This window comes from Dunckerocampus dactyliophorus, chromosome 19 (genome assembly GCF_027744805.1).
Source record: "Dunckerocampus dactyliophorus isolate RoL2022-P2 chromosome 19, RoL_Ddac_1.1, whole genome shotgun sequence".
Classification (NCBI taxonomy): domain Eukaryota; kingdom Metazoa; phylum Chordata; class Actinopteri; order Syngnathiformes; family Syngnathidae; genus Dunckerocampus; species Dunckerocampus dactyliophorus.
In genome coordinates, this window is record NC_072837.1 from 19,156,766 (window position 1) to 19,180,601 (window position 23,836).

General features: G+C 44.4%; 1 protein-coding gene across 1 annotated transcript; it reads left to right on the plus strand.

Moving 5' to 3' along the window:
- Positions 1-3,938: 3,938 nt before the first annotated feature.
- Positions 3,939-23,324, plus strand: LOC129172459 (E3 ubiquitin-protein ligase pellino homolog 2). The gene is made up of 7 exons (XM_054762193.1): positions 3,939-4,314; positions 10,629-10,758; positions 12,122-12,223; positions 12,305-12,502; positions 12,581-12,766; positions 17,670-17,875; positions 17,993-23,324. Exons 1-7 carry the CDS (start codon positions 4,235-4,237, stop codon positions 18,375-18,377), a joined length of 1,287 nt encoding a protein of 428 aa, XP_054618168.1. The 5' UTR covers positions 3,939-4,234; the 3' UTR covers positions 18,378-23,324.
- The last annotated feature ends 512 nt before the right edge of the window (positions 23,325-23,836 follow it).

Here is a 23,836-nt window from a genome sequence, read left to right on the forward strand (position 1 = left end):
GGCAAGCCACGCCTCTCTGTTATGAAGACAAATGGCGGCCCAGTGTAGCGTCCTGACACAGTCAAAATCTAACCTTCATGCTGTACTCTAGACCAGGAGCCCCCAACCACTGGGCAGGAAACTTTCAGATGCAATGATAAAAAAAAAAACCCACACATAAAAAAAAAAAAACACTTTCAAATAACTACATCAAATGTTATGTCATACCTATTCATTTTGGCAATATGGGCCATCATTTTATTCAAAAAATAATATAAAGTTAGAAATCCCAAAGTTTTTACATGTTTATGTTGTTTGTTGCGAGTGAGTGACAACCCGTCCCAAATACAAGTGGTATGTAGTATTATGGTCACTAAGTGGCAGTGATGACACAAAACATTGATGAGACATTAGCTTACATGACATTACCTTAACACTGCAGCAAGTCATCAAGTCAGCCTTGGCAGAGCCCACATCATAGACTGGAAAAAGTTATTCTCCCATTCCGTGTGGAAGTGGTATGTTTTTGGCTTCTTAGGTTTAGAAGAAATAATTTGAGAGTAGCTTCCTAACTAGCGGCCATCCCGAGTCCCTTCAGCAAAAGAGTTGCAATGTGATGTAAAGAAAGAATAATAGGAGTGTAAAGGTGACTATAGGGGTGTTATTTCATGTCTCCAGGGCTCTAATAATGTTAAAGACAGTATTTAGAAAGTTATAAACAGGGTTTATATGCGCTAACTACGAAAATATTCCATTTATTAACACTGAATCCTATATTGCGGAAATGAATTTAACACAGTCAAGTCTGGAACCAAGTAATCGTTATAAACCGGGGATGACTGCAGTTAACGGCACCTCCTGCAAGTCATCCGATATTGCACTTGTGAACTTGTGGTTAGTGTGTACCTGCACCATGACAATGCTGTTCAGCAGAACTTGCATCACTTCAAGACCACACTGTGCAAGCCGCCACATGTTAAAGCACGCTACCAGAAGAACTAAATGACAGGAGCAACACCTCCACCCGTGCAGTCGCACCATGTTGTGTTTTTGCACGACATATACTTTAATATGGACACCTTACCATAGCATGACCCATTGAGCCAGCCTCTTAAAGGGTTAATAACACAAGTGTAATGAAGATCATAGAACCGGAAATGGAAACGTTTACGTTCCCTGTTAATGTGAAGAGGCTCACCTCCCAGGCACATGCAGACTTTTTTTCAGTTTTAGTGTGCATCCGTTAACTTCTCTTTACGCTTGTATGGTACTACACGACTGGTGTATCGTCGCCTATGAGCGGGCGTCCCACACCACCTCCTTCAACATGACACATCAACTTCTACCGTTTTGTACTTTTATTTTCACTAGAGAGGTTCACTTTTTTTACACTTACATGGAAGTTGAGAATATTAAAATGCACTACGTATGATGGCGACTCTCCTTTAGCAAGCCTGTACTTAAACACTCACTACTTCTTAAACATGACACACCACAGGGAGAGTACTTTTACTTTGTTGTACTTTTTTATAGAGCAGAAAACTTCCTTTTACACTTGTAGGACTGTTAAATATGTTAAAAAAAACACATTGTATGAAGTAATGTCACCTTCGGAAAGCCTCCCTGCCCACTTCCTTAAACATGACACACCACAGGGAGGGTACTTTTACTTTATTGTACTTTTTATACAGTAGTAAACTTCTTTTTACACTTGTAGGACTGTTAAATATGTTAAAAAAACACATTGCATGAAGTAATGTCACCTTCGGAAAGCCTCCCTGCCCACTGCCTTAAACATGACACACCACAGGGAGAGTACTTTTACTTTACAGTACTTTTTACAGAGCAGTAAGCTTCTTTTCACACTTGTTTGACAGTTAAAATAAAAAGCGAATTGTATGAAGTATTGTCACCTTTGGAAAGCCTGCTTAAACATGACACACCAAAGGGATAGTACTTTAACTTTACAGTGCTTTTTATAGAGCAGTAAGCTTCTTTTTGCACGTGTCAAATATGTTAAAAAGTGCAATGTGTGAAGTATTCTGGCCTTCAGCAAGCCTCCCTCGCCAGGTACGTAATTGCTAGGTATCAAATCAAGGGTAGTTTTATTTTAGTTTAGTTTCTTTCAGAGTAGTTTTTGTTCTTTTGGGGTACAGTTGCCGTTTGCTCACCCGCTCAGTCCCCACATGCCTGCATGTGTGTGGTCTGCTTCTGTGTGGTGTGCAACACAATACACACAGCAGAGTCTATTATCTGTATAAAAACATTGAAAGAATATATGGTACCCAAAAAAGCACATAATGCAGCACAGGTGTGTGACTGCAGTATTTTCTGCAACTGAGGTGTACTGCCCCCATGTGGTGACGCAAGGAACAACTCATTAGAGTTGTGTTGACAAACCCTGAATTGTTACAGTTTAAAATGTACCAAAAAATACCGAAAAGGAGAGAATTGTGCAAGAAAGCGTGAGAGAAGAAGGATTTCTGTCTCCCGACTCCCACGTGACTCTCAGACTGGAATAAAGGGCGTCTTGTCCGGGGCGCTATGGTGACCCACATCCTCGCCACCACACACACACACACACACACACGCGTTGTGTATTTCAACAAACACCCCATAATAGTTAATACACGAAATAAATGCCACAACCATTCAATTCTAATCATCTTCCATGCAAAAGTAGAGTTGACCGGAATGAGACCGAGTAGTAGTTTCTGCTTTTCTTGACTTGTTTTGCACTATTCCTTTTATTCTGCTCAAACAACTTTATGTAATCAAAGGGAATAATGTTAAGTAATAATGGATAGAGATGCGCGATATCGTTTTTTTCAAACCGATACGGGTAACTCTCTGCTCTCAAGACCGATATGGTACCAATAAAATATACTTTTTTTTCTTTAGATGTAAGTGTAGTTTGTGCACACTTGGAGGTAAGAAGGACTGGAACAAATGAGGATTTGACCAACTGTACCTGTTGATTTGTCCTAATCAAATATCACAATATTACTACGAGCACATCACCGCTATCCGGAGAACCAGAGTATAGAGCGGCGGGAGCCACCTGCTGTGGCCCAGCAAAGTGCACTGTATTTGGGCACACGGTCCGAGCAGCCGGTGTGACACCACGGAGGTCTCTGGCAAACTTTTTGCACTTTTCAAACGCCACAGCGTTTCATGTTGCTAAGGCTCCCCCCCCCATCACAGAGCATTTGGTACAACTAGCACATTAAATGTCTTCCTCTGAAAGTGAATGTTTGTTGACAAGTGAGGTCAGTGGACGTTACGACAGGCCGTTAACGTCACAGGCAGGAGAAAAAAAGAGCGCTTCATTTGCCTCACCTCACCTCATTGGAGCATTTTTTTTAAATGATCTGTTATCAGAGGTATTTTTAATGTTATCGGATTTATCGGTATAATTCTGATATTGGTCCCTAATCATTGATATGTATTATATTGTTGTATTTATATATTAAGTTGATAATTATTTTCCGAAAATCTTCTGGTTATAATTTTGATCAACACATTAAAGGCAAACATCTCAGAATCATTTCATGATCTTGAAAATGCTCAAGTACAAACTATCGGTATGACCAATACCGGATCTGTATTTACCTGTTATCGTATCGATACCAAAGTTAGCAGTATCGAACACCCCTAACGTAAACGAGAAGTGCTTCTTTCGTCTGTCAGTTTCTCGTCCACTTCTTGTATTATGGGGGGTGTCTTTCTGTAATCACCTATTTTATATCACTCCTGACAACGAATATTCCTGTAAATAACAAATAGAGGAGTTATGGGTGAATTTTAGTGCATATAAAAGCTATGACTGATAATTTTGTGTGATGGTGACATCTATTTTCCAAGCTATATGTTCATAGCGCACCCCTGCGACTAATGGTACGCTCCACTCCCTGCCGCTAGCGGTTGTTGCCTCCTCCTCTTGCTAGTGAACTGATTTCTTTGCTACAAGCTAACCGCGCGCTTGACATTTTTAAAAACCACCCACCAAAAGATGCTCCTCCGACGGATCAAAACTGTCCAACAAACAACCACAACAAGTCAGGGGGAACTTTGCCCAACTGTGTCCAAACTTCAATAAGGAGGCAAATCCCAAGCTGCACTTTGGAGGGTGTTAGCATTGTTTTATCGTCTCTGTACGATCGCCTCTTGCTGGAGACGACTCGTTGTTTTTCTTTCTTTCTTTCTGTTTTTTTTTTAATTTGATTTTATTACATCATTCCTGGAGTAGTTGCTGATGAATTCCCCGAAAAAGGACGGAGATGATGATGTGCCCGTTAAAGATTCGATAAAATACGGCGAACTGGTCATATTGGGGTAAGTGTCTGTCTGTCTGTGTGTTTGGAGGGGCTTATTATAGTAAAGAGAAAATGTGTTGGATGGAGAGCAGCTCCATCGTCATTGAGGTAACTGTTCGCGTTATTTATAATGCAAATGCAGTGCATGCGTGTAATCGGCGGTATATTTCATCATTTCAAAGCATCTATCGTTGTGTGCTACAGTATAGCAATGTTATAAACTAACTTTGAAGCCTGCAGTGTTCTCTCAGCATCGTGCATGTTTGTGGTGCGTTTACGTGTCACCTTGCAAAATCTGACATAGATATTTTCACATAGCTAGACACTTTTTTTCATCAATGATTGGATGTGTAGAGCAAGAGGGAGGGGGGATGCTGTGTTGCTTCGGCTGAATCCCAATGATGTCATCCTATGCTGGATCTTTAATGGCTCATAGTAGGGACTGTCTGCAAAATGCATCCTTGTTACAGTTGAAGCATCTTTTCTTGAATATCTACACATGGAATCGTGTCTGTGTGTGGGTGGTGGTGGTGGGGGTGGGTGGATGGGGTGGGGGTGTAGGCGGAGAGAAGCCCCCTCCTAGTCACCAGCAGGATGTGCCGGTGACTTCCATGGCCCTGCAGCTCCTCCACGCCATGCACGGAGGGAATGCCACAGATGTGTGCTCACATCCCGGCTGGCTTTTACGCAGACATCTGTGTTGGCCCGCACAGCGTCCTGTCTATGCCAAAGATAACTGACCTAATGGCCTACGCCCCCCCCCCCCCCCCCCCCCCCCCCCAATACACACAAACACACACACACACACTGGATGTGGCCGGCCTGCTTCTGAATACTGATGAGTTGTCGTCCTTCGCCGTCACACCGATTGAGCATGGCTACTTCCTCAGATTCCAATAAAGGAGGTGCTCGTTGAGGCTGATTCAGTCTTCCCATCACCATAACAGACGCAAAGGATGTGGCCAAGACAGCTGCAGGAAGTAAAAATGCAGGAAAACATTAAGTTAGCCCCCCCACCTGTGCAGCTTTACAGATTCAACTCCCCTGGGAAGACGTGTGTGTGTCTGTGGTGATTTGTGTCCATTTGTGAGGTTCAGAGTTCACTCATGGTGGACCTGAGAGAGGCCATGTTCATTGTACTTCACCCTAAAAGGTGTTTGACGGGCTTCTTCCAAACCAAACCCATCCAAACGTGCCTTTAGGTAGCTTACTTTGTGCATGGGGAATGGAAAAGGTTCTTCCGCATCTTTTTTCCTCAGGATGGTAGCTACTTGGGGTGTCACAAGATCCCGTGAGAGTTCTCATTCAGAAAAAAAACTATCCAGATCACAAATACTGTATGTTGTGATACGAGATCTTATGACACCCCTAACAGTTAGGGTGCTAGCTCCGTGATTAGGGGACGCACGGGTCTTTTGTGCCCGAATACGGTGCGCCTTGCTGGGCCACGCCAGGTGGTTCCTCCCGTTCTATACTCCGGTTCTCCTGACCTCCGTAGCTGCACACCAGCCGCTTGGAGCATGTGTCCGAATATACAGTGTTCCCTCGTTTAGCGCGGGGGGATAGGTTCCCAAAATAGCCCGCAATAAGTGAAATCCGCAAAGTAGCCAGCTTAATTTTTGTAATATTATATTTGTTTTAAGGCTGTAAAACCCCGCACCATACTCTTTATACACTTTTCTCAGACAGGCATGAACGTTTTCTCACATTTCTCTTTTGTTAAAACGCTCTCAAAGTTCAAATTTTGTTTGAATTTTAATGCTCAACCTTGTAGGTTGGACACAAGGAATTATTAAGTGATCCACGTGTATTTCACTCCTCTGAGCGTGCCTATTTGTCCTGGCGCCGTTCCGCTGTAGTGTTTTTGTTGCTCCTGCCGTTGTATTTCATTCCTCCTCCTCGTCCTCCTTGAACCGAAGATTCATTTATTCCGTAATGACACCCGACAGCAGCATCTTCGACCTTCCTTCAGCATGTCCAGAAGTCCAACTTTTTGTGCGATGATTGGCTGTCTCTACCTTTTGGGTGCAGAACGTTTTGTCAACATTGTGGGTTTTGTCAGGGAGAAAGGTTGCAGACATACAGCATTCAGGGTCACACGGTTAGCTTCTTCTTCTTCCTCTATTGTTTATTGGCGGTTAGCAAGCAGCTCACACGGCTAGCTAGTTTGTTAGCACAATATGAGATGGCAAAAAGGAGATTGATTGATTGATTGATAGTTGTCTACAGCCAATCAGGATACAGAAGACAATGGGCGGTGCAGACAGAAGAGAGAAAAGAGAGACACACAACCACCTCGTGCTTAAGCACAGAACTACAACACTCAACTTTCCACAGTGCAGTTCTTCTTAAAGGGCCAGGCTCTGGCACTGAAATTGCACTGAAAAAATCCACAAAACAGCGAGGCTGCGAAATGTGAACCGCAATGGAGCGAGGTAACACTGTAGTGAACCTTGCTTGGCCACAATCCTAATTTGGACCCGTCCTTTTTACCTCCAGGTCTGCACAAACTACACTTAAGTCAACATTTTTAAGAAATAGATATAAAGTTATGGGTTATTGTATCATATTGATCTTGAGAGGCAGAAAGTTATCGGTATCGGTTTGAAAAAAAAAAAATCACGCTATTTATATTTGTAGCCAAAAATGGCACCACCTTCTTCTTTTTTTTTTTTTTTTTTTTTTTTTTTTAAACCCCTGTCCTGTCCAGCCTTTAAAGCAGATAGAATTGTATACCTAAATGCCGTCAAGTGCTCAACAGATTTACTCTGCCAGAGAGAAGTGTGATATACACTTCCCCTGTCATACAAAATTTATTCGACCTTGATGCTTGTTATAAAGCAAATTTGGAGCGACCGGACCGGAGCAGGAGGGGACAGAGAAGAAGAGAAAAGGAAACAGGGGGGGGGAGACAAAAACAAAAAAAAGAGAGACAAGAGACAAGGACAACAGCAGCAACAACAACAATTGTGACAGAACAACAGAAACATACAGAACGACATCAGCAAATAAATGTCCGTGACAACTATAAAGACGAACAAGGATAAAGGACAAATCAATATCAACAACCACAATGACAAAGCTGTCAATGACAATCAGACATAATAGCAGTCATGAAATGATGAACTATGACAGTGATCACAATGACAATACTGCATTGAAACAGTCGCACACAATAGCAGTCATGAAATGATGAATTATGATAGTGATCACCATGATAATACCGCATTGAAACAGTCACACATAACTGTAGTAATGAAATGATTATCCATGATAGTGAATAGAATCAAAGTTACTGTAATGCACCACCTTCTTCAATTTAGAACAATGTGTGACATTTTGAGTGAAATGGTAGAAAGGTTGATGATTTTGCACCTCCCCCCATTTGCTCTTAATTTTACTTTTGTCCGCTTTGTTGGAATGCACGAGGAACTCGACAAGATGCCCAGTGGTGTACATTGTGGTGGTCTGTGGCCATGTCATACGTGTCCAGTTGTTTCTCCTCTTTGCTATCACTTATCACTATCACGCTACAGGAGTTTGAAGTCCAGGACCACAAGGCTGGCAAACAGCTTTTACCCACAGGCCATCAGGCTCCTCAACGAAGCACACGCCGCACGCAACACACGCACACACTCATAGCACTTTTATTTATTTATTTATTTATTTATTTATATTGTTTACTTGTATTAATGTCTCTTCTGTTGTTGTTGCTTAATTTATTGGTATTTATGTTTGTGTTTATGTTTCTTATGTTCTTATTCTTTCATTTGTTTTCTTTCTTTTCTTGGGAGAATGAACAGAATAAGATTTTCATTGCATGGTATAACTGCTGTTTTACCATGCACATGACAATAAAACTCTCTTGAATCTTGAATCTTGAATCTTAAGGTTTGAAGTCCATGCGGTGTGCCTGCGTTGCTCGACCTTGCATCTGTCAGCATTGCTGATATCACACATGCCGCTTTGTGGTCGATGCCCGGCTCCATGCGGGCCATGTGAGCCGCCTGGTTCTGCCACCGCTCATTACGTCAGCCGGCCAGGACACGGTGCCCTGCCCCTGTCCATCCTGTCTTTTGACCCTTTTATGAAGCACTCGGTCTCTCCTACGTCTTCCCCGTCCTGTGAGACAGTGTTGTCCTCAATGAAAATAAACCATGTGTCTCAAGTGGGCTCCCACAGGGAGTGAATATTTCATGCCTTGCTTTATGATGTTTGCGCAAGCAGGACACAACTGGCCAGCGTGATCATACGTCATACGTGCTGGAGCTCTGCCACAGGCCTTTCTGCATCAACTCTATGCTCCCTATCTCCCCCTGGATCTTTGGTTATCCCTTCCTGCCCCCTACTTATTGCATTTAGGTGTCGTCTAGTCTCTTTCTATTAGCATTTTCTGTCTGTGCCAGTTGAAAAGGAGGCTGCCCATGACATAAATCAGATTTCTCATAGTTTGAAAGGGTGGCCAAGGCGGCAGCTGATGCTGAAATAAAGATAAATACGAAAATATGGACTGAAATACATGTATATATGATGAGATGCTTTTGAATTAGCAGTACACTGCAACCTGTCAGCGTCAGCATCATCCCAAAGGTCATAAAAAATGTGAATTTCGTGGAAAACAGGCCTTGAAAGTCACACAAGGCTGCAGAGTTTGAACTGTCATACCTCACGATCGCTTACTTCAGCATGGTTTGCTTATTCTTTGGCTTTTTGTGGCAGTTTATTGAGTGGAGAAGAACAATATGGACAGGAAGTGACGAGAAGGAAGCATACTTCAGTGGCCTCACTTGTTTTGTTGGTTTTACAAGGGTTAACTTCTTTTTACGCTTGTGTGGCAACGAACAATGTTAAAAAAATGAATAAAGTCACGGTGCTTTATCATTAAAGTTGACTTTCAGAGTTGTTTTGTATTAAGAGTGCTTAACTTATTTTTCCACTTGTAATACAGTTAAGAATGTGAAAACAATGACTGAATGTCAGCAAATGTAGCTAGAGGAATATCAGCGATCGTAGCTAGAGGAATATCAGCAAACGTAGCTAGAGGAATATCAGCAAACGTAGCTAGAGGAATATCAGCCACCGTAGCTAGAGGAATATCAGCAAACGTAGCTAGAGGAATATCAGCGATCGTAGCTAGAGGAATATCAGCGATCATAGCTATCGCCACCTATGCACTGCAGTCGTCCTCCTCACTCGAGACACACACACACACACCACACAAACAATCTCCGTAATATGGCCACACACAACAGTCGGGCATCACAAATGTCCGGGTTGCCATACTCTAGGAGTTTATTACAGCGTCTTATAAAATTAACAGTAATGAAAATGTTGATACCCGTAAGCCATGTGCGATAGCTACAGCTAAATTTGCTGACATTCTTGCAGCTACATTTGCTGATATTCTTTTGCTGTGGTTGCATTGTCAAGAACAGAGCTCTGGTATCTGCAGATCGCATCAGAAGTGGAAAAAAATATGTGATTGGTGCATGCCAGCCACATGAGGTGCTTCCTTTCTGAGTATCGTAGTCTTCTGATATCCTGCTGATTGGTGAAAGCCCCAAAGTGTCATGCGGCGTTTTGACAGAAGTAAAAGTGTGAAAATGATGTTTTAATCAGCGGCAGGATGAAACAGGGGCAATAAGTGTATTATTATACCGCAGCTGCCATCATCATGCCGCAGTTACTAAAAACGTGAAAGCCGCCGTCGTCTTTCCGGGATGAAGCTCATATAGAATTTTTGCATCCTCACGAGAAGACTGGTGGAGCAGTTTTAATGGCAGATAACTCATTTCCTGTAATTATCTCATAAATGTCAGGCCTGGTGTGTATTTTAGAACTGGAGCATTGTCCGAGTGTTGTGGCCTTTTCGGTCAGCGGACAGACTGACCTTTTCCTGGAAAGTCTCGTCAGTGGCTTCTGGGAAGGTTTGCTTCCTGAGAGGCTCTTATCAGTCACATGCCGGCTTCCTGCGCCGCTCATGTCTCCGTCACAAGAGCTGTCGCCCGAACACAACAACGTCAGCTCATGTTGTCACGACTGGCCTCGCTGACACATTTCCTTTGCTCTCCTTTGCCGTCCACGTTGTCCTGCTCTGTGGAGATGTCTCCTCATTGAGTTTGAGCTTGTTTGATCTCTCTAGTGGATCTTTTGATGGTGTTCTAAAGAGCTCGCCGTACAAACGCCCAAACACAGCTGAGCTTTTTATAGCAACTGCAGTTTATCTCTTTCCTGGGACACCATTATATAATGTGTTCACTACTGTTAAATGCAGAGGTCAAATTGTGGATACATGCTTGTAGATGCTCCTTATCTCCTGCTCTCCACCGCCAGGTACAATGGCTCTCTTCCCAGCGGCGACCGCGGGCGCAGGAAGAGCCGCTTCGCCTTGTACCGACGGGCCAAGGCCAACGGCGTCAAACCCAGTGCTGTGCACATCCTCAACACGCCGCAGGACAGCAAGGTACATGTCGTACATCCTATGGATGCTTCTCCAGTAAGGGTACACTACTAGTATACAGCAATCCCTTCTTTATGGCCATTCATTGGTTCCAGACCTGACCGTGATTTGTGAGTTTCCTTGAAGTAAGATTCCTTATTTATTAAAGGAATATTTTTGCAGTTGGAGCATGGAAAACCTGTTTACCACCTTCTAAATACATTTTTTAAACATAATTAGAGCCCTCTATACGTGAAATAACACCCCTATAGTCATCCTTACACATGTATTATTCAATATAGTTGACATAATCAGAGAATATAAGGCATATAAGACAGAAAAAACCTGTGTACCACTTAAAAATAAGTATTTGATCCCCTGCTGATTTTGTAAGCTCACCCCTTATGAAGATATGAACAGTACAGAACTTTGAAGGTATGTTTATTGTAATTGAGGGAGAGAAAACATAAAATAAAATCCAGGAAAAAAAATGAAATTCAAGTTTACGAATTTATTTGTATTTTATTTGGATTTACATTTAAGAACACACTTTTTTATCATCTTGATTTTTATGTGCACAGAGCCTTTTTTCTGTATTTTAAATACAATTTTATACAAAACTTGTCAAACAAGATGACTACAGATGAGCATTATTTTAAATAGTAAAGGGTCTTTCACTTGTATAGCACTTTTCCACCTCCAAGGTACTCAAAGCGCTTGTGACACTGCCAGCAAATGTACCTACTGATGACGCAGCATCAGGATCAACCGGGGGTTCAGTATCTGGGAGATGATCACTGTACCACCTGAGCCATGCCACCCCAGTACTAAGTCAGATAGTGATTCTACATTGCTGTTTATTACATCTTGTTTTTTTCCAACCAAAAATGCTTTTCCCTGGTTAGGGGGTACTTTAAAAAAACATTCCACACGGGGTACGTGACTAAAAAAAGACAGAGTAGAAAGCTGTAGAGTCATGGTCATTAAGTGGTGACCCACTTTTATCGAGGTGAAAGTAAGCACATTTATTCTTATTTAAATAATAAAACACATTTATGCCATTTGTTTTAAAACAAAAATACACTCAGTTACATGTGCAAAATATATTTCAGAGCACATTATTAAGAGGAAGAAGGTCAACTACCAAGATGATTAATACTATTAAATAATAGTTCATATTTTCGTGCACCAGGGAAGAAGGTGCCAATCAAAAATACATTTTCCAAATATTTGCTTTTCAAAATAAATAAAACACTATCAGACAATTAAATAAAATATTTGAATGTCATTTTTGACCGAGCAGTTGAGAAGCATGCTGTAGAAACAAAAACCCATGCTGATACTTTTAATGATCTCCCACCTCCTTCACTGCTTGGTTGCATTGCAGGCTGTGCACAGCAGGGGGCAGCACAGCATCTCTTTCACGCTGTCCCGCAACCAGACAGTGGTGGTGGAGTATTGCCATGACAACAACACTGACATGTTCCAGGTAATGCACTTTTACACATTTTACTGTGAAAATCATACAACACCTGCTTGATTTATGTGTACTGGAATTTTCCCCTAATAGATTGGGCGCTCTACAGAAAGTCCCATTGACTTTGTGGTGACAGACACATCCGGGGGGGCCAAGGAGGGAGAGGACCCCTCCATTGCCCCCAGCACCATCTCACGTTTTGCCTGCAGGGTGGTGTGTGAGCGCCACCCGCCATACACCGCGCGCATCTACGCCGCTGGCTTCGACTCCTCCAAAAACATCTTCTTGGGGGTTTGTTCACACTTTTAGTGCCATCACCACTTTATGGGCTCCATGACAGGAAGCGGTAACAATTGTGTGTCGCCCCAGGAGAAGGCCACCAAGTGGAAGAACCCCGATGGACACATGGACGGCCTGACCACTAACGGGGTCCTGGTCATGCATCCGGAGGGTTTCCCGGAGGACCCCAAGCAGGGTCTATGGCGGGAGATCTCGGTCTGTGGTGATGTCTATGCCCTGCGGGAGACTCGCTCTGGACCCAGTAGAGGCAAACTCGTGAGTCCTGAATTTCAAGAGTCTGTTATTTTATTATTATTATTATTACTATAATTATTATTATTATTATAATTTGAGATGCACGGTATGTTTTCTTTTCACACTGATACCGATAGCTTTCTGCTTCTCAAGACCGATATGATTCAAGAGTTTTATTGTCATATGCATAGTAAAACAGGCAGTTATACTCCATTCCATTCCATTTTCCTCCGCTTATCCGGGTCCGGGTCGCGGGGGCAGCAGTCTCAGTAGGGAAGCCCAGACTTCCCGGTCCCCGACCACCTCCTCCAGCTCCACCGGGAGGACACCAAGGCGTTCCCAGGCCAGCTGTGAGACATAATCCCTCCAGCGTGTCCTAGGTCTTCCCCGGGGCCTTCTCCCGGCTGGGCATGCCCGAAACACCTCACCAGGGAGGCGTCCGGGAGGCATCCGGACTAGATGCCCGAGCCACCTCAGCTGGCTCCTCTCGATGTGAAGGAGCAGCGGCTCTACTCTGAGCTCCTCCCGGATAACCGAGCTCCTCACCCTGTCTCTTAGGGTGAGTCCCGCTACCCTACGAAGAAAACTCATTTCAGCCGCTTGTATCCGCGATCTCGTTCTTTCGGTCATGACCCAAAGCTCATGACCATAGGTGAGGGTGGGAACATAGATCGAACGGTAAATTGAGAGCTTTGCCTTCCGGCTCAGCTCTCTCTTCACCACGACGGTCCGGTACAGCGACCGCATTACTGCAGACGCTGCGCCGATCCGCCTATCGACCTCACGCTCCAACCTTCCCTCACTCGTGAACAAGACCCCGAGATACTTGAACTCCTCCACCTGGGGCAGGACCTCATTCCCAACCCGGAGGGAGCAATCCACCCTTTTCCGACTGAGAACCATGGCCTCGGATTTGGAGGTGCTGAGTCTCATCCCAGAAGCTTCACACTCAGATGCAAACCGTCCCAGTAAACGCTGCAGGTCACAGCCTGATGAGGCCATCAGGACCACATCGTCTGCAAATAGCAGAGATGAGATCCTAGTGCCCCCGAACTGGACTCCCTCGACACCTTGACTGCGCCTAGAAATTCTGTCCATGAAAATTATGAACAGAATCGGTGACAAAGGGCAGCCTTGGCAGTTATACTATGCAATGAAATTCTTATTCTGTTCATTCTCCCAAGAAAAGAAAGAAAACACAAGAAAAAGAATAAGAACATAAGAAACATAAATACCAATAAATTAAGCAACAACAACAGAAGAGACATTAATACAGATAAATAATATAAATAAATGAATAAATAAAGTGCTATGAGTGTGTGCGTGTGTTGCGTGCGGCGTGTGTGAGTGCTTCGTTGAGAAGCCTGATGGCCTGTGGGTAAAAGCTGTTTGCCAGCCTTGTGGTCCTGGACTTCAAACTCCTGTAGCGTCTGCCTGACGGTAGGAGTGTGAATAATGAGTGTTGTGGATGTGTGCTGTCCTTGATGAGGTTGTGTGTTCTTCGTAGGACTCTAGTTTTATAAATGTCTTGCAGTGAGGGGAGGGCTGCCCCAACAATGTTCTGTGACGTCTTGATCACCCGCTGGAGTGCCTTCCTATCACGTGTTGTACAGTTACCGTACCAAACAGTGATGGAGGCGGTAAGGACACTTTCCATATAGTGCATCTGTAGAAGCAACTCAGGATTGTGGTGGACATGCCAAATTTCCTCAGTCTTCTCAGGAAGTACAGTCTCCTTTGGGACTTCATAATTTGTTGGGTGTTGTGAGACCAGGTGAGGTCCTCGCTGATGTGTGTGCCAAGGAACTTGAAGGTTTTCACCCTCTCCACCTCAGTCTCATCAATAAACAGGGGTCTATGCGGCTCCTTTTCCCTTGTTCTTGGGTCGATGATCATCTCTTTAGTCTTATCTGTATTGAGAAGGAGATTGTTAGCACGACACCAAGCTATGAGGTCCGCCACCTCTCTTCTGTATGATGTTTCAACACCACCAGTGATCAGGCCGATGACTGTAGTGTCATCCGCAAATTTAATGATGCTGGTGTTGTTCTGGGAGGCCACGCAATCGTAGGTGAAGAGCGTGTAGAGGAGCGGACTCAGCACACACCCCTGTGGGGTCCCAGTGCTCACAATTCTTGAGCTGGATGTGCGATTGTGGACTGTGGACTGTGGACTGACTGAGGCCTGCCTGTGAGAAAGTTAAACACCCAGTTACAGAGGGAGGGAGACAGGCCAAGTGTGAGGAGCTTATCTGTGAGTTTGTGGGGGCTGACTGTATTAAAAGCAGAGCTATAGTCTATAAATAGCATTCTGACATATGTGTCCTGGCCTTGTAGGTGAGAAAGGGCTGTGTGGATGGCCGTGTTGACTGCATCATCCGTGGACCGGTTCTGGCGATATGCAAACTGTAAAGGGTCCACAGTTGCCGCCGGGATGCTCTTTTTGATGTGGGTCATGACTATTCTTTCAAAGCACTTCATAACAATAGGAGTGAGTGCTATAAGGCGATAGTCATTCAAGCAGGTCACGTTGCTCTTCTTGGGTACGGGCACTATGGTGGTGGACTTAAAGCAGGTCGGTACAGATGCTTGTGCGAGCGACAGGTTAAATATGTCAGCAAGCACATCAGCTAGCTCTGATGAGCAAACCCGAAGTGCACGTCCTGAGATGTTGTCTGGGCCTGCTGCTTTTCGTGGGTTTGTTTTGTTCAGAACCCTGCGCACATCAGCTGATGTCACCATGAGAGGTGAGTCCTGTGTGCTCCCCAAGTCCAGCCACCCTCTCTGCTCATCAGGAGTTTGGGTGTCAAAGCGGGCATAGAACTCGTTCAGCTCATCTGGAAGTGTGGTTTGGCTGGACGTGGCTACGCTACTCCGCTGTCGATAGTCTGTGATGTGCTGGAGCCCCACCCACATGCGCCGAGGGTCTGAGGTGGAATAGTAGCCCTCCAGCTTCTGTCCCACCAATAACGGATAACTAAAGTGTAATTTGTGCTCACCTAGAGGTAAGAAGGACGAGAACAAATTAGGATTTGACCAACTGTATCTGTTGATTTCAAATATCATGACATCACCACTATCAGGAGAACCAAAGTACACTAGGTCCCCAACTAACGAACACAATTGGTTCCAGACGACCGTTCGCAAGTCGATTTGTTCAACAAAAGGTACTATTACCAATGATATAGGTACTACATGTACGTGTATACATATACAGTATATGTGTATGTATGTAAATATGAGTTTGGATGTAGTAGTAATATTAAACGAGGATAATTAATGAGAAAAAAACAATAATAAAAATGATATAATAATACATAATGAATAGGCGCAGCGTCTGCAGTAATGCGGTCGCTGTACCGGACCGTCGTGGTGAAGAGACAGCTGAGCCGGAAGGCAAAGCTCTCAATTTACTGTTCGATCTATTTTCCCACCCTCACCTATGGTCATGAGCTTTGGGTCATGACCGAAAGAACGAGATCGCGGATACAAGCGGCTGAAATGAGTTTTCTTCGTAGGGTAGCGGGACTCACCCTAAGAGACAGGGTGAGGAGCTCGGTTATCCGGGAGGAGCTCAGAGTAGAGCCGCTGCTCCTTCACATCGAGAGGAGCCAGTTGAGGTGGCTCGGGCATCTAGTCCGGATGCCTCCCGGACGCCTCCCTGGTGATGTCTTTCGGGCATGCCCAGCCGGGAGAAGGCCCCGGGGAAGACCGAGGACACGCTGGAGGGATTATGTCTCACAGCTGGCTTGGGAACGCCTTGGCGTCCTCCCTGTGGAGCTGGAGGAGGTGGTCGGGGACCGGGAAGTCTGGGCTTCCCTACTGAGACTGCTGCCCCCTCGACCCGGACCTGGATAAGCGGAGGAAAATGGAATGGAATGGAATGGAATACGTAATGATAAATGTTATTTACCTTTGAAGAGGAGTGGTCGAGCATACGTCATTGTGGTGGAGGAGGAGGAGTTATTGAAAAAAGGATAAATGGTCGTCGTGGTTAGACTCTTCTAAAAGAGGTAGTGTTCTGTCGGTGGTGTAGAATTAAGCAGGCCTATTAACTCTTCATAAACTTTAATCACACGCTCTGTCCGAGTTGTATAATTTAGCTTTCCATTTCTCCTTTACACTCTCTCCCCACCTTCTTCCTCCACCTGTTGGTCCCATTAGCAGTGTCACAGTGCCCTCTGCTGGTCAAGCATGTACCAGTATAAATATAGAGTTACTACAAGGCAAAATACATGAAAATATAGACCAGTCAGCTTGCGTTCGTATCTCCGAATGTTCGCAAGTCGGATGTTCGTAAGTTGGGGACCTAGTGTATAGAGCAGAGGGAGCCACCTGCTGTGATCCAGCAAGGTGCACTGTATTTGGGCACGTGCTCTGAGCAGCTGTTGTGCTGCTACAGTGGTCAGGAGAACCGAAGTATAGAGCGGAAGAAGGCACCTGGCGTGGCCCAGCGAGGTGCACTGTATTCGGACACATGCTCTGGCAGCTGGTGTGACGCCACAGAAGTCTCTGGCAAAACTTTTCCACTTTTCAAACGCCGTGGCGCTGGCGTTCCAGGTGGCTGATGAGGTTGTTTGTGTGTTTAATGTTTTTTTCCCCCCCTCATCGCGGAGCATTTGGTACAACTAGCAAGCGAAATGTCTTCCTCTTAAAGTGAATGTTTATTTACAAGTGAGCTCAGAGGAAGTTACGACAGGCCGTTAACGTCACAGACGGGAGAAAAAAGGAGCAATTAATTTGCTCACCCGCACAGTACGGGTACTCTCGCCTCATTGGAGCATTTTTTTAAATTATTGGTTATCTGTGATATTTTCAATGTCATCTGATTTATTGGTATGATGTCATAATTCCCTTATATGGGCCCTGTGCACGCCTAATTATTATTAGTATTATTAATCGTTTGTGTGTGTCGTCCTCTGCAGGCAGAGGGGGAGAGCAGCGCGCTACGGGACGGTTCATTGGTGGATCTGTGCGGCGCCACTCTGCTGTGGCGCACAGGTGAAGGCCTCATGCGCGCTCCCACCCTGCGCCACCTGGAGGCGCTTCGCCAGGAATTGAACGCCACTCGGCCTCAGTGTCCTGTTGGCCTCAGCACACTGGCCTTCCCCAGCCTGCCCCGCAGCCACAGGTACCACCTAATGCGCTTCTCCAGTATCTCATATGTCAGCAATAATTTTTATCAGACTAGATATTCCACTGTGTTTATTCTTTAAAGAAATGCATTAAAATAATACATAAATTTTAGCCTTGAAGAACGTCAGCCATGGGTCTACCTCACCTGCGGCCACGTCCACGGGCGCCACGACTGGGGCCAGAGATCCGAGGGCGAGGAGGAGCCAGGCGATAGCGACGGCTCCACCGTGCGGCGAGAGTGCCCGCTGTGCCGGAGCGTGGGCCCCTACGTGCCTCTGTGGCTGGGCTGCGAGCCGGCCGTGTACGTGGACGTCGGCGCCCCCACGTACGCTTTCGTGCCGTGCGGCCACGTCTGCTCAGAGAGGACAACCAGGTACTGGGCGGACACCCCGCTGCCTCACGGGACGCACGCCTTCAGACCCGTGTGTCCTTTCTGCTCATCCGCCCTCAGCACGCCGGGATGGACACGGCTCATCTTCCAGGGCCCCATCGACTAAAGCAACCACAACACAAAGAAGAAGTGACAGACCCTTCCCTCTCCTATCAACAAACACACGTTTGTAGCGTATGCAGCTCCTTCCCTTATTCCTCCTTCAGGGCTTGTTGATGGATGGAGGATCTGGTGATGAGGTGAAATGAAACGTGACAGAGTGATCAATACGGCCATTGATTTCCTCTGGACGTCATCTTAGTCTGCCGATTTTCATTCCATGACAGTACAAGTGCAGTGGATCCCCGCATATTTGCAGATTTATGGTAAAAGAAATTCTATTTTTGTCAGAAAACTTGCACATTCATGCTTTTTCCATGAAAATAGGCTGCATCTTCACCACCCAAAGTTGGTTATCATTTATAAATACGTGATAATGCAGCATAAAATGTACAACATGGTGACCCACCGTTCAGTAAGGATGATGTAGACATGGCTTAGGGAAACACCTTCTCTGACAGCTAGCCGGGATGACCCAGCAGCCTGCAGAGCTGCGTAGCACCGCTAGCTGCATGAGCAGGAGATGTAGGCGGCCCCACAGCCGTTGCGCTTGTAGCGCTAGCCTGACCTCCAGGCTCAAGGCTAGACCGTGACTGTTCTTTCCATCATTTTTCATTATCTTTCATTAGTGGTGAGTACATTACACTGGTGAGTATACTTTGATACTACTACTACTACAGTGTGTTGAACAAGTGTGTGAGGCATATTTAGGCCTTAAACCTGGATTTTCCTTCTATGCATTTCGCTTGTTAGCTTCCTTTGTCGCGTGTAAACAATGGCAATTGAAGAGAAAAGAGGAGTCACTTTTAAATCAGAGGAGATTGTCAGTGTCAAGCCAGGAGGAAGGTTTGGTGGCGCCTCGATGCAGCATAATCTAGGCTTGATTATACACTCCTGATCAAAATGTTAAGACAAGAATGTACATTTTTCACTGTTGGATCTTTGAGCTTTGTAGAGCTTTGAAATGAAAGTAGAGCTTTGAAAGTAGAGCTTTGAAATGCAAAAAGAAGAAATGGGAGTGAGATTATAACAATTTTAGGAAGAAATTTATTGCAAAGAAGTATTCAAGTGGAATGGCTGTTCATCAGCTCATCAAAGGTTTAAGCTAAAAACAAACAAACTCTGAAACCTCGTAAAATAGAAATAAAATGTATGAAAAAGAAGTGAGTAATGAGTAGCCCGCTGCAACATCTCCACATAGCCCTCTGCCGTTTGACGCCCCCTGCACAACCTGAAGCTCCATTGTTTCATTGAAGGATCGTTATGATGGAAAACATCTGAGGTGGGATCTCCTTGTCATGCCAGCAACATTGGAAGCCATCAGGACCGTCAAGGGAGAATAAAAGTGTCTTCCACCTTTCAATGTCCCATGTTTGGTGCTCTCCTGAAAATTCCAAACGCCCAATTTTGAAGAGCTTTTTTCTTGTTAAAAGCCTTCTCTGGCAGATGGCGTCTGATGGCTATAGGACTGCACTCGGCACCAGTAACAACCTTCATTTGGGCCGAGGCTGGTCCCGTGTCTTGACGGACAGCCAATGGGATCCTCCAGCTCATTTTTTTGGGTCTACCACTTGACTTTTTTTGCTCCATGAGCCTCAGGATGTGTGAAGAAGTTTGAAATGACTGGGAAGTTTGAACGTCTTACTGCGTCCAACCTCAGCAGCAATGGCGTGCTGCCAGAGGCCTTGCTTATGCAGCAGCGCCTTCAAAGAGAGAAAGCTTTTCTGCCTTTGCCATCAAGAGATCATGACGACACTAAATGAACAGCCTATTTCACTTGAATGCTTCCTTGCAATAAATTGCTTTTTGTCTCACTCCCATTTCTTCTTTTTGCATTTTGAATCTCTTAGAACCTCCTTAAGATCCAACAGTGCAAAATGTACATTCTTCACATTTTTCAACTGCTCTTAACGTCTTGATCAGGACTGTATGGAGTGGCAAAAGGAGACGTTTTTATTGGCATCTCAGTTACTCGCGTCACAACACAAACCTTGTGAATAGCGGGGATCTACTGTACATTGCGATCCCGCCTGTCCAGCCACCAGATCCCAACTCCATCATCAAGCAGAACGAGTGCAAACGAGGTCTGGGGGCTCCAGAAACTAGGTAAGACCCCCTTCACACAACTATCCGAAATAACAGCAATATCAGCACCCACTCGTATAAATAAGCTAAGAACTTACGCTCGCTTTCATGGCCAGCGGTGGTCGCATCAAACACGGCTGTAGCAGGTTTTTTTGGGGGGGGTTAGGAGATCAATCAGAAGTGTGTTTAGATGTTGACAACCCTTTGATGGAACCAAAGCATTGTCATCTTTGTTAAGCGTCATTGGGAGGTGGCGTTGGCGCACTTCTGGTTGCTCGGCTGAGAAGCTAACAAGGTTCTAAAGGTGTGTCAACATGATGGTGCTGTGTCCAAAGGTTCCACCTTGCGTAACCTCAAAATATAACCTTGTTTGGGTTTTTGTTTTGTTTTTTAGTGTGTATGACAGGGGTGGGCGAACAGCGGCCCGCGGGCCACATCAGGCCCACCGAGCGTCTCCACCCGGCCCACCGGGCATTTCCAAACTCCTTTTTTAAACCTTTAGCATGGAAAGTGTAGCTGGCAACATGACTTGCAGTGTTACTGTGGCACGCTTGTGTCGCCATCCAAACAACACAACACGTCCCGGAGTCAGAGTACATGTAAGAATACAAACAAATGTCTACACACGATACCCATGCCAAAAAAACACCCGTATATTCCTGCCACAAGGCATGCTGGGTAGCTTGTAAGTTTGTCGCATTTTTGCTAGATTGCAAAATGTTGATTAGGTCGACAGGGAAGTAAATAAGGAGTTAACATACTCTTGATAGCCAATGTTTTTATTGTTCATAGTTCATATTCTTGTTACAGCTGCACTACTCAGCATGCCTTGCGGGCATTTGGAAATAACAGTTTTAAGTTATGTGCTATGTTTAGCGCCTAGCTGTTGATGTGTGCGATGCAGTACCTTGCCGTGGATGTGTTTCCGTTTCGTTGCACCGTGAGCAAGTATGTCATTGTTTGATGCCACCTATGTATAGACGGCCCCGCCGCCAATTTTTTTTTTAACCCAATGTGGCCCGTGAGTCAAAGGTTTGCCCACCCCTGCAGTATGATGTGTGTGTCCAAAAAAAAGTATTTTGTTAGGAAACGTGGAGTGAGGGTGTTCAGTGTTTTAAAAAAAACTAACAAAAAAAAAAGAGTATTTTTCTAACTGATTTAGTTGTTTAACTCAGTGATAGGTGTTGAGTATGTTCTGGGGATGTCAGGAGAGCCCGTGAGTGTGGCCAAACAAACAAACAAACAAACAAAAAAAAAGGTTGCCAACACTGTGTCTGACTAACACAACACAACACAGAGAGTACGTAGACACAGTGCCAGCGTAGAACATTGAATGTAGCCAACCACGCGGGCTGTGTGCGTTCTAGCCTCTCCCTGGTGCTCTACTGAATGCTCTCTATATTGTCATACTATTTTTGTAACTGAATAGTTGCGGTGTAGCCCCTATGAATATAATAACCTCATGTATGGAAGATGTAGAGTGGATATTCTACACGCTCACTTGTGTCTCACTTGCATGTTCACACACACACAGCCAACCTTTTTCATTCAGAGTGTTTGATGATGTCTTCCGAGTCTTCGGCTGTTAAACGTGCAAATTCTTATGGGAAAAAAAGGAAAAATCCTCATACTTGACAGAGCCACGTTGTACTGTAATGCTAATATTTACCAACGCTGCTGCAGAATTAAGAAAATTTTTTTTGCCTACGTTAGCATATTTTCTCGACATTTATGTTTGCATTCCATCACAAAGCCATTCCTCACTTGGAATATTTTACTTGCAGTTCCATCCACACTTACTTGTAGCGCTTTTGGCAACAATTTGATGTCTCCAGACTTCCCTCGTGGTGGATATTCAATGTGGTTTTGGTGGTTCTTGTAGCTCAGGATGAGTCATTTCTACAACGCGTGAACCATGAGAGCATTTATCTGGTGTGGTAGAAGGTGTACAGGTACCACGGAGTATTAGGGCCAAAAAAAATCTGAGATTTTGAGAATAAAGTCGTAAATGTACTAGAATAACGTGTCATGGTGTCATACGTGGGAGAGTGAAAATAGAGCATAGCTCTTCAGGAAGGAAGGAAACTTTCCTTTGCTTCAGACAAGCTTTTATTTATAACGTGGCAGCAAAACAGAGCAGTTGAGCATTTAGCATTTATATTACTTGTAGTATGGCTAGCCCTTCTCACTTCCGCCAAAGGTCACATAAGTCGCCTCTTTTCATAGCTGTCTCAGGCAACGCCTGTAATGTGAAGTTGCCAGTTTTTTCTTGTAAATTTACGACTTTATTCTCATAAATTTACGACTTTTTCTCATAAATTTACGACTTTTATTCTAGTAAATGTACGACTTGTTCTCGTAAATGTACGACTTTATTCTCGACTCTCAATGTGGTCGTAATACTCCGTCGTATAGAAGAGTGGGGATGAAGGATGAAACTTTACCAAGCCTGCCAAAAAGAAGAATATAACACATTGGCATGTGGATGGAAGAACTGTTGCAGCACCTCTTTTTACTTGTTTGACCGCATTTTGATATTTTCTTACTTTATAGCTGTCCGTATACAATTTCAACTCTTTAGTTTGAACATTTTAGCATCTACTAGAGCCACATGCAGCATTATCTACTTTTAAAATATGCTTTGTTTAGTTGTTCTTCTATTCGTTTCCAATCTTAAACCTCAACTTCTCATTTATGAGCTCCTCTGGGTTGGTTAGTGAGTAGTACACCACATCGCACAGTGAATTATGCATTTGCTAACAACTCGTGTTATTTGTACAGCTGTTCTATATGATTTTACCCTCATAATCCTCTGTAACCTGAACGGTGCACAGACAATCGCTATACACATGTCAATAAACCTGTGGAAAAGTGCCCATCTGCTCTCTTTTTGTGTGATTTTTGTGTATAGAGTTGTGTCTTTCAGGTAAAGGCGCCTCAAAAATGACATGGTGCAGATTTTGCGGCCTGCCAACAGAGGGCGCTCTTTCACCACAAGCTGGATGTTGATGAAGCCGAGGCGGTTACTGCAAATTGCATCACCACTTTTTTTTTTAAGAGCAATTTTGGCAGTCTGTAATGCATCACCATGCAAATGTGATAAGAAGCCGCACGTTTGGCTTGAAAATGTCAAATAAGTAAGGCCCAGGTTTTAGAGGGTGCTTGGTACTCGCAAGTTTATGGTGCAAAAATAATAACCAGCAAGAGTGTCGTGTTTTTCTAAAGGTTTTTCAAGCCAATTTCAGGGGTAAACACAACATGAAATCTGCTTTAGAGGTTTAGCATAAACTCTTTTGATAATTTGTTTGCTACAATTGATCGTTGTTTTGTGTTTAGCGTTGATTTACATTGCAGACTACTTTATTTAAAAAAAAAACAACA

Bases quoted from the DNA above. Each gene is read 5' to 3' on its own strand.
- LOC129172459 (XM_054762193.1), top strand. From the start codon at position 4,235: ATGAATTCCCCGAAAAAGGACGGAGATGATGATGTGCCCGTTAAAGAT. The intron at 4,315-10,628 runs GTAAGTGTCTGT...CTCCACCGCCAG, and splicing joins GGCGAACTGGTCATATTGGG to GTACAATGGCTCTCTTCCCA. The intron at 17,876-17,992 runs GTACCACCTAAT...CATAAATTTTAG, and splicing joins AGCCTGCCCCGCAGCCACAG to CCTTGAAGAACGTCAGCCAT.